Source organism: Gadus macrocephalus, chromosome 6 (assembly GCF_031168955.1).
Source record: "Gadus macrocephalus chromosome 6, ASM3116895v1".
Taxonomy (NCBI): Eukaryota; Metazoa; Chordata; class Actinopteri; order Gadiformes; family Gadidae; genus Gadus; species Gadus macrocephalus.
Window position 1 is genome coordinate 4,784,055 of NC_082387.1, and position 11,350 is coordinate 4,795,404.

The 11,350-nt window shown below is 39.8% G+C and overlaps 1 protein-coding gene across 3 annotated transcripts; it reads left to right on the forward strand.

Annotated features, from left to right (window-relative positions):
• Window positions 1-847: 847 nt before the first annotated feature.
• On the forward strand, window positions 848-11,121 carry LOC132458743 (tubulin polymerization-promoting protein). 3 transcript variants are annotated; one of them, XM_060053027.1, is made up of 5 exons: window positions 848-1,002; window positions 5,204-5,287; window positions 6,013-6,348; window positions 9,015-9,168; window positions 9,270-11,121. In XM_060053027.1, the coding sequence occupies exons 2-5, from the start codon at window positions 5,274-5,276 to the stop codon at window positions 9,462-9,464; spliced, it is 699 nt and encodes a 232-aa protein (XP_059909010.1). In that variant the 5' UTR covers window positions 848-1,002; window positions 5,204-5,273; the 3' UTR covers window positions 9,465-11,121. The 3 variants fall into 3 exon arrangements, with proteins under 3 accessions (XP_059909010.1, XP_059909011.1, XP_059909009.1); XM_060053026.1 differs by lacking the exon at window positions 848-1,002 and adding an exon at window positions 3,758-4,649; XM_060053028.1 differs by lacking the exon at window positions 5,204-5,287 and having other exon boundaries at window positions 858-1,002.
• Window positions 11,122-11,350: the final 229 nt, after the last annotated feature.

Below are 11,350 nucleotides of genomic sequence, written 5' to 3' on the forward strand. Positions count from 1 at the left end.
CTGGAGGGCCCAACCTGAGCCCAGTGGACAGCCATGATCTCTGCAGTCATTCTCATTATTCAATTGTTCCTTTCTTTAGAGTTCGCTGGTGTATGTAATACGTCATGAAGCGATGCATTCAAAATGTATTAAAATCTTGTACATACACATTTTGATTGCACTATTGAAGTATTTGAATTTCTTGTTTCATAATCATGGAGTGATTATGCTACCATTTCAATATGTATGTTTTTTTCCCCAGAGGCTATGCATGACCACACGGTGGCACTATTGTGGAAAAGTAGTTAAACCTACATGGTTTGGTGACATCCCCTTTTAAGGATAAGGTAATAGGTTATTTCCTAAACATACAATGAAGGCATAAACTCTCTTTTGGTGTCTACCAGGCCCTTATGAACTCAAGGGCTACATCATTGGTTCTAAGTTTTGTCGACAGCCTACCTTCGGATGTTTAATGGACATACACTGATCATCAAAATACTCAACAACCACTTGGAAAAATAACTCTGCAAAGATTCAACATAGCCTTAAAGATCTGACAATAAGATATTGTATGTCTGAAACTGCCCGGATGAACTTCCTGAAAAATATTTAAATCATTAATTAGATAACAATATATTATGAACATGCACGGACACCTCATAAATCGTTATCTTTATTGGCAATTATTCTACGTAATAGTGGGGACCTGAAAAGTCTTCAACTCTGATACAACCCGTTTTATTTTGAATATCTTTTGGTTGGGTTTGTATACTGTATAGACATTGTAGGCAGCAGGACAAATGATCCACGGTCCAAAAGAGGGAATATATTTCAGAAGCTTTTTCTCTGCCATGGACATCAGACCTCAGATGGCAGCCAATCAGCGCTCTAGTTTTGCTTCAGCATCTCCCCCTCTCTCCGTTCCGAGGCAGATGGAGCAAAGAGCTGGAGAACAGAGAACTGATGGCTCTGTAGAACCGACAACCCTCACCTAGAGAAGGTGGATCATTAACCTGACAGGTAAATGCATTTCATTTTACATTTTATATCAGGGGATCCTTGTATAACGAGAAGCAATTTTGTTTTGAAAACAACCCCCTTAAATGACAGGATACATAAGACAACAAACTATGTAAACACGTTGCGCTAAGATAGGTACTCCTAACATCATCATTGCAAACTCACATTCGTCCAGTAGGCCTATCAACAATCCTTTATGTAGGCCAATGTCAATTTTAGGCTTTGCTGTAGGTTAAATTGCACCGATTGATATTATACATACTCCATGCAGAAATGTTAGTAACAAATGAATAAATAATATATATTCCATATATATATTCCACCGCTTTTTTCGGTTTTTGCATGAGACAATGTGCGGTTAAACGTGGGTAGTGTGCTTGTTGGAGAGCGCTTATGGAGGCGCGCCTGTAAGCTGAATTCTGAACAATAACAATGATCACGTGTATTCCTCTGCCACTGCTCCTGCTGTATGAATCTCGCATTTGCAAGTTTATGTAACATGATCCATCACGCCACAAAAACATGCTCCCACTGGCCATTGCTATTACTTGTTCATTTCCCATTCCATTAAGGTCAATGTTTTTTTATGTAGTTAAAAAACGACAATGATTAACCTCACTAGTAACATAATTATATATGACTTAGCGTTGCTTTGTAGTAGGCCCTTATTAGCCCCTGAAACAAATAGATTAGTAGCCTCAATTGCAGAGGCATCTTAATGCAGTATAACACCCTTGGACTAAATGTACTCGTGTATGCCACTCTTTCGACATCCAGTTACGACAATGAATACTTTGCATGAGCTATTCGGCCCATATGTAGGGTTAGTCATGCATGAGGAGAAAACAGATTCATCTTTCCCTTTGTCCCAGATTCCTCTGCTCCTGCGCTTGAGCCTCATAGCTTCTGTCCTCCAGAGTTAACCTCAATGTGTAAACCAGTGGACCTAATTAGTCAAAACATAATTCATATTCATGTGTGGTTGGAAAACTGAAAGGTTGGAAATGCATCCATGTACAAACTAGTTTTTAATAGAATAATTGCACTGGCATATTTTGCGATATTTAATTATTCGACCATCTTGGTTATGGGATGGGATTTTGTAAATTAATGTCTCAAGACACTAAGCTTCCACTGACTTATGTGGGTGATTTGATTACCGCAGTTAACCTAGGCATAGCCTCACGTTATACGTTGTCTAATGCTCCCAAAAGTATGGACTGGGAGAGAAGAAGGTGGGGAAGCTAGAGGACCAACATCATCAGAATGCCAGGATGTTTACTAATGTAATAATGAGGGTCTTTAACCGGCTCTCATTATTTTCTTATCCTCCATCTTTGTTTCTTTGTCTCTGTATGTCAGGGTCATTCTGGTAATGGATGATGGACAGTTGGGTTGCTGTTAGGTCCTTTTGGATCATCTGGTTGCACAGTTGTGAAATGCTTTGAGTGGAAGTGCTGCGATGTGACCAATGCCTTTCTGTGGATTCCATCTGCCTCCCTCTCAGTGAGACAAAGTCTTCTATTAGCAGAAAGGGGTTGATTGTCAGATTGAAGACAGTTGTAAGTAAACAGAGGTGGTTGTGGAGCGTGGATCTGATTGGCTGTTGGTGCAAGAGTATATGGGCCTACTTGCCTAGGGCAGTGATCCAGATAGAAGCCAGATGCTTCATGCCCAGCCACCATGAGGGCTCGATGGGTTAGTACGGTTCAGTGCGGTTCTTACACAGACTTGGCATACCGCTAATGCCGCGGTCATCTTGTGTGGTTAACACTGATCTGCAAAACCAACAAGTTGAAGATGTATTAATTCTTCTTCTGAGTGGGTTCAAGGTTTGCGGAGGTTCTTCTTGCTTGAGAATGTATGAAATGTTCTATCCGGAGTGTCTTTCTGCTATTAATAGATCTAGTTAAAAATGGTTAAATTTGTAGTCAAAGCATTCAGCTGTACAGTGTAAGTCCCAGCCTTCTGTCATCCAGTCAGATTTCTTTCTATGTGTCTTTTGATATCCCACAGGATTTATAGGTGCATCTCTGTTGGGAGAGAGAAGGGTGAGGATAGAACTAATGTGAATCCTTGGCTTCAGACCTTTAATGAAATACCATGGTAATGTAACGTGTAGTACCTTGTTTACTAAATGTCCAATATTTTTAATAGGGCCTTGTGATAGCAATCAGAAAGTATCATAGATCAATTATACAAACAGTGAATAAAACATAACAACCTCGAAAGATGTTGTTTAGGTAAATCTCTCAGTATGTGTTTTAGTCCAATCAAGAACAACACACTTAATGTATTTTGAGCTCTTCATAAGTCTTAAGAGACAATTTGAAGGCAGAGAAGTCTCTTTGTACAGGAGAGGATCGCACTTGAGACAGAGGGCTATGAAGTCCAATCTCAGTGTGAAAAGATTCCTTTGTTTTGTATAGATATGGCTTCCGTGAATGGAGCCTCCCTAAACAACAATACAAAGCTACAACTCTGTTGAGGATGACAAAAGACCACCACAGCACTCACAGGACATCATTATGCTGCTATCAGGAGCGTGTGTATGTTTGTGTATGGGTTATTTATGTTACATTTTAGTGAATTAGTGTGACATAGTTATCGCTAATGTCTGTTTATTTAGAGAGTATGATGGTCCCCTTACCTCTCTGACCTTCCTTATGATATAAAAATAATATCAAACAAATAAAGTATACAATTCAATGCAATATAATGCTAATACCTTCAATAGTATTATCTAATATAATTGTCATAGAAATTAAAAGTAAGTATGGACACCTTACTTTCCATTTGGAATGACATTTTACCATGTGCCAAGTTCTGCAACTATGAATATAATAAGAGTAACAATTCGTTTTTTTAATGTGTAATAATGAATTTGTGGTCAGATGAAGTGGGGAAGGTCACTGCATGTCATGGCATGTTTGTGGAAAGTTTACCATTTTCCTTGGCTATACTACAAAGGGGATCAAAATGTATATAATTAACTCAGAATATACTTTTATCCTGGATTACGACAGACTGAGTTTAAGCTGCAAGAGATGCGTCTCACTTTTACAAACTAAAATCTACCGTCATGTCGGTTTTGGCTGGAGCTCTCGATGACGTATGCTTGTCACACAGTGAGTGGTACTCCGAGATGTCACCATGTGGGTGATGGAGATGGGCATGGGACCTCGTCACACACACACACATACATACACATACACACACAAACACACAAGCCACTTGCTGATTGGACAATGGTCTCCCAGTCCCCATATCTCTCAATGACATTATTCACTAATTATCTCTCCCTTTTCTGTTGTATGAATAGACATGGCAAATGGCAATGGCTTTGGGCACTTTATTGTGCACATGAGCAGGTCAGTCGCATTCAAACAGGTTATAGTTGTGATTGCTGGGGTCTGTCCCTTCTACACAAAACTCTTTGCTTTACACAGTGCCATCCAAGTTAGTGAAAGGCGTTTGTTGAGTGGGAGTCATGTGGGAGTAAGCTCCTTTTTTACCAGTTGGACCTGACAGGAACTCAGCTTTCACACATACCTTTTAATGAGAAGTGAGTACGACCACCACAAGGCTATTCTGGGCAGTTAAAAAAGGTCATTCAAGGATGCCCTAACTATGGGAACAGCTGAGAGGTGAGATGAGTTAAGAAGATAAGTGACATTTCTATTTTATTTCATGCTGTCGATTTTTTTTTTTTTAAATGTGGATATTTTGAGTAAACATTTCCTATCCTCTGAAGAGTAGGTTCAATGCTTTCTCAGGTGGTTCAAATGAGAGCCACTTAATGGATGGAGAATGCTACTGGTTTGAGTGTATAAAGATGAGTGTGATGATGCGTCTCGGAGGGAGCCCTGTGTTTGTGCTGTATGTGGGAATCACTTAAAAACACACAGCGACAGTTAGTTTAGAGAATAACTCTAATCAATTCATTATTTTTTGCTGTTTAAATTGGGGCTCTTTGTGGGTATTCAGTTATTAATAGTAGTAGTTTAATAGGAGACATGTGTCCTCCTGCTCATTGCCATGCATTTGTCATTATTTTGGGTGGATTTACATATTGATGTCATTTCAATGGTTTTATTCATGTTGGGAGTAATAGAATATTAGCAGGTTTGGTTATTTTTAAATGATGTTTAAACCTTAAACGCTAAAAATAATAACTTTCACCTCTTCACACTTTTTACAGCAAAAAAAGGAAACACAATTCAGCTAATCCAAACAGTATACACAAGGAAATACATTCCCACAAAAACAACATGGCAGATCAGAAGTAAGTCTGTTTATCCATGTGTGAGTGTATGTGTGCATGCCTACAAAGCGTCTATATATATTTCTATAGATCTATGTCTATAGATCTATAGACATCTATGTCTATAGATTAATCTATGTCTATAGATTACATTTCTGAATGACCAATGTAATGTTTTCTGTGTTCCGGGCACTCAGTTTGCAATGCCCTTTCGTTTCACATGATCCTATGAACAACTTGCACCTCTGTGCCAGTACACCATTCACAGCACCTCTTGAATGACTGTCTAAACTTGCCCCGAGCAAAGAGCTACCTAACAAGAGGGCAGCCAGAGTAAACAGAAAAAAACACAAGATTACGTCTTGACATTAGGCAACAAGCCTTGTGTTCTTTGCATGTATGGAGCTAAGCCAGAAACAGGTCAGAAACTGGTCAGCTTAGGGGGATCTAGAGAAGACCATAAGAACGATCAGGGATGTTGTCTTCAGTCCTCAATATCAGACCGGGTGCAGAAAGTAGAACTCCATTTGTGTTGTTAAAACCATCTGGATTTGTTAATGAGCACAGCCCAGCAGTAATAATTAATGAGCGCACTCTTATGTGTCAGGACATGGGCAGAAGAGAGACAACTCATTCACATTTAGTTGGTCCCCTTGTTTAATAGAGGCCTGATAATGACTAATAAGTCAAATTCGACATATGACCTGACCTGTATGCTTAAACGAAGTCTGGTTCCTCTATCTCAGAGATAACGCGCATGACTTCAAGGTTCAGACGGCCAAGCACTCCAACATGAGCACAGCATCCATGCGACCGCCCAGTGAACAGTCCAGGGACAGAGCGTCCAAGAGGCTCTCGTCTGAGTCCAATGGGAACAATGAAGGTGGTGTTGGAGCGTCTACTCCAGTGGAACTGACTGCACTGGAAGAGTCCTTCCGCCGCTTCGCCATACACGGGGACACGCGGGCCACAGGCAAGGAGATGCATGGCAAAAACTGGTCAAAACTGTGCAAGGACTGCAATGTAATCGACGGAAAATCCATCACCCTCACTGATGTCGACATCGTCTTCACTAAAGTCAAGTAAGAGGAGACAGTTATTTACTACCTTCTAGTGAGCAACTTTCAATTCATGCTATTTTTTCACTAATTATTGCATCATTTGTTTGCTATAGCTACATACTTTTTGCTATTTTAATGTTCTTATTTGCCGATTTGCATGACAAACTGTTAGTCATGTCTTACTATCCTTGTCATGGTGTACTATCAGAAACAACCAGAGGTCAGGGTGTGACCCTGGGGGGTCACGGCGTGTCCTTCCTGATCTTCCTCAGCCTTATAGCGTCATCCGTCTCTATGGTGATTGAGACTTCCATAAAACCAGTGACCCCACAAAAAAGGATTCAAACATATTAAATTATAGCTGGCTGGAAGAATGGAATTTGCTGAATGTCGTTGATGTAAACAGAAGACACCCTGTATGACAGAGGCGAATGTCTATTCCATTATTTATTATGATAAATGGCACAGAACCAAATAATGTATTGGTGTATTGAGGGCATTCAGCTTTCTTATGGTTGACAATATTGTGCATTTTTTTTGTGCACGGTCATTTTGAAGTTTTATTTTCATGCATGAATCAGCTTCCTCATTGTGGCTGAACGCAGAGAATAACGATTATTCTGCTAGACAGCTCCAGGACTGTGGCTAGAAACCAATCATCAACTGTCCTCTACTGGAGGAGCAGACAGTGTAAGAATGCTCTGGAATCTCTCATTGATTTAGTGGCCTTTCAATCTTTGTTTTTGTATTCCACACATAATGAAATGTATGGAACAGACGTGGTCCAAGCACGGTCTTTAAACAATGTTTACAGGTATTCAAACAACTGTTAGTGAGGTGAAACCTTTCAGTCAAAGTATGATGTATAAATATCATAGGCCTAAAACATACTCCAAATTAAGAATGCATCTACAGTATAATGGTTTTGATGACATTATAGTCAAACTACGTTATGGTTCCAAAACAAAGCCTACCTTCATTCAGTTTGCTTGTTTGTGGCTACCTCATGCATAGCTATTATGTTTAATAAAGCTATGACCTGTAAATTGGATGTGCTTAATAGCATCTGCTGACTAAATAATATAGTAAATAGTAAATGTGGAATATCTTATCTCCATTGAGGATTTCATTGGGATCTTCTCACATGCAGAGTGCAGCTCTGATACCCGTTGGAGTGGTGTGTTCAGTCTAACGGAATCGTTAACAAAGCGTGTGGCATGTGTGTATATTTCAGAAGCAGCTGAGAGGACTAGAGGAAGAGGAGGAAGGGGGATGGGTCCATGTTCTAAGCTGGGTCTGACCCCCAGGCTCATGTGTGGGTTTGTGTGCTATGGAAGGGCAATCATGCCAGAGATGTGGATCTCTCCACTTTCTTTCTAATAACAGTTAAAGGTCTTGAATGATTACTGTTGTAGCAGTTCAACAGATGCACTTTCACTCGGCGGAAATTACTACTTTATTCTACCTTGTGTGAGTCTCTACTGAGTGTGGTCTCTTCCCTTGTTCCGTAGACCCAGTACCAAAAACACAGATCCCAAACACAGATCCCAACTGTATCGGAAACAATTCTGTTGTCGATACAGTTGGATTCAGCGTTTGCTAGACTTCAGCTCCACAGCAGTGCCGCTTAGATAGATAACCATGGTATGCCTCTGCTCGCCTCGCTATCATTCATTTACGTCGTTCTGGCGCATAGTTGGACCAAACGCACCAGACACAGATGCGCTACATCTATACACTTTTACAAACATTAAATTTCATCATTTTCTGTAAACTATTGTTATTCTACAGTACATCATCATTTGTCTCCTCAGAATAGTAGAATAATGCATTGACATGACGAAAACCATCTACACACTTCACCGAGTCCAGTATTTTATTGTGATGGATTTACAAAAGAAACATGGTTGTATAGCGGACTATCTGCAAAACGCCAACTTGAAATCCAATTTCCCGCTTGACATAAGACAGCATGGAACCGACAAGGAGGAATGCGGCCCTCCAATGTTAAACACGCAGCGCCCAAACTATCCCTGTCGCTGAAGCAGCCAAATGAATAATAAACCCAACAGCCCTGTTTACTGTAGCTGGTTGCTATGACGGCAGGTTGCTCCGGGAGACGGTAGGCTTTACAGGCCGTTGTTTAGGTGATTTATCACCACGGCAATAGCTTGTTTGTGTTTGTGTTACTATGCTCTTTTAACATGGAAGTGAAATGGGCAGGCCGCCAGACTTTGGCCCAGCTCGGGCAGCCCAGCAGGAGTGACTGTTGAGGCCGCTGTGACACACGACTCAAGATAGGGAACAGCGATATGCTTTAGTTATGAGCAACAATAAGTGTTGAGTATACGTCTCATAAACATAGTGGTATATGGCAAGAGCGATGTTGTTAGCCACAGGTTTGAGCCTGTGAAGCGACTTGAAGGACTATGAGCAATGAGTCCCACTGGGAGACATAGAATCTAAACAGTTCATCTGCTTTCACACTTCATTTTACAAGGTGGACACAATCTGTTCCCTGTCTGACCCATAAACCTGCCACAATGAAGCCATCACGCATGGCTTTGTATTGGTAATAAATTACGTGATTGCCTGCGACCAACGACACACGGCATATGGTGGCTGGATCAGCCTTCAAGGGCTGGGTCAGCCTTCAAGCGCTGACATGTTTGTCTTTCACATTTCAGGAAGAAATCCTGCCGTAACATCACGTTTGACGAGTTCAAGGCGGCACTGGGAGAACTGGCCAAGAAGAAATATAAAGAGAAGCCCGCAGAGGAGGCCGAGGCTGAGGTCTTTAAGCTGATAGAGGGGAAAGCGCCGGTTATCTCCGGAGTCACGGTAAGGCCACCATAATTTACTTATGTAGAATGATCAAAGAATGATGAATACAACTGTATGAATGACTTCAGAAGTGAAGGTGTTTTTGTAAAACCCCACAGAGAGCGGTGGCGTCCCCCACGGTGAGCCGCCTCACAGACACCAGCAAATTCACCGGCTCGCACAAGGAGCGCTTCGACAACAGCGGCCGCGGGAAGGGGAAGGCCGGGCGTGTGGACGTGGTGGACACGTCCGGGTACGTCTCCGGATACAAACACGCCGGCTCCTACGAGAAGAAGCTTGCCAAGCCCATGTAAGGGGGAAGGGAGATAAACACTAGATTGATATGGATAATTTTCTATAACAACAGCACACACACACACGCACACACACAATCTGAAAGCGCAAAAAAAAAATCATGTAATCTCCCACTGGCCATTTTCTGTTTGTCTGCCATTTTGTTTTAGTTTTTTTATTGTGTAATTTCCTTTTGAAAGGTCAGAAAAACTGGAAAACTGTTTACATCTTTTCATCACCAGCTGGTACATTCCTATGTGAAAGTAAGGTACTGCCAAACCCTGAACAAAGATAACAATGAGAGAATCTTCTGTACTAGCCATAATGACTACGTTATTATTATAGGGCCGTATAGTATTTCAAAGTACAGTGAACTATTCACCAAGAAACAAAAGCAATAAACCTTGCACTTTTCATGGAAATAGCAAGTTTCCCCCGTATTGAGCATTACACTTTCAATTTCCTCTCTGTATATTTTCATAGTAGATTCCGTTATTGAAACCATTAAAAACTTGAATTGATTATACTTAAATTGATACCTCCCTCCTTATTTATATGTGTGTCTGCCTTATCTATAGTGAAATAATAATCAGTTAATTATTATTTAATCTTAATATTTTAATATTAATCTTAATATTTTCAGATTTCCAAGATCCTTTACGTTAGGTCTAATAGAACAATCTTTTCCTTATTTTAAACCACTTATCGAAAACGATAACGGACTGAATCTGTCTAGGCATCCCACTTACTTAATTAAATGATGTTTAATTTTATAAAAAGGTTCTACTGTAGCAATTAAAGAAGAAACAAGTATAAGAGTAAAAGCATATATATTTCTGAACATTTTAAAATATAGATCATATGAAGTATATTTTACGTCCTGAATTATCCACATTTGGATTGAGAAGTTTTTAACAAGAACGTAATATTAAACGTCCCTGTATCCGTACTTGTAAACTGCATACAGAAACCATTTTGGTGATAAACATTTAACAGAAACTCACACAGAACTAATGAGCTGGGTTGGTGAAGATTGTATTTTTAACATTGTACTTACATTATCTCTCTGTCAGAGTAGCATACTGTGGTTCTAATATATTGGTGGTAAGATTTTGTATATTTCTTTTGAATTGATAGAGATGTGTCTTTATTTAAAACACGGGTTTCCTATATTCCTCTTTAAGCGCTGGAACATGTATACTGCATCTAGTTCCGAAGCGCATAGATTCATGAAAAATATGTATGTTTCTGTCATTTAACGTTTAAATTCTGTAACCAATGTGAAGACATTACCTTCATTAGAAAAAAAAAAGTGTAGAATAAATGGTGGACATTGAACTATATTAAACAAAATCAGATGATAGTGTTTATTCAAAATGGAAAGGGAAAAAGAAAAAAATACTTTTTTTCCTAGCCTTTTCTCTATTTTTTCAACATAGTGGTGTACCATTGTTGTTGAAGTGTTTGCTGTAAGTATTAGCTTTAGTATCTCTGGTCCAATCTGTGATGTATGCTTCATGCCAAATACAGTGCACCTTTTACACAAACGACCAACAATAATGTCTTATATTAATGTTAACTATTGTGTCCTGGTGCATGCTACACGTCTGTCTCTCTCTTTACAACTTGTTGATATGATTTGTAGTGAATTATTGGAAAATAAAAAAACAAAACATGTGGTGGTGGATGTTTGTTGATTCAACTTCACCTTAAAATGCAACAACATTCCATGAGTGCGTTTCAGCCATTCTCACCTGAATATTCATCAAGTTACTATATGGAACAGATAGGGAACGGATTGCAGAAAAAGATAAATATCACCCCCATAAATCACTCTCTAACATCAAGGAGCGCTGGTTTGTGTTACTTGGTGTTACTTTCCAACTCCGGCAGCAAGCTAAACATA

Coding starts and splice junctions, on each gene's coding strand:
- LOC132458743 (XM_060053026.1), top strand. Junction 5,288..6,012: donor AACAACATGGCAGATCAGAA/GTAAGTCTGTTT, acceptor CCTCTATCTCAG/AGATAACGCGCATGACTTCA. Junction 9,169..9,269: donor CGGTTATCTCCGGAGTCACG/GTAAGGCCACCA, acceptor AAAACCCCACAG/AGAGCGGTGGCGTCCCCCAC.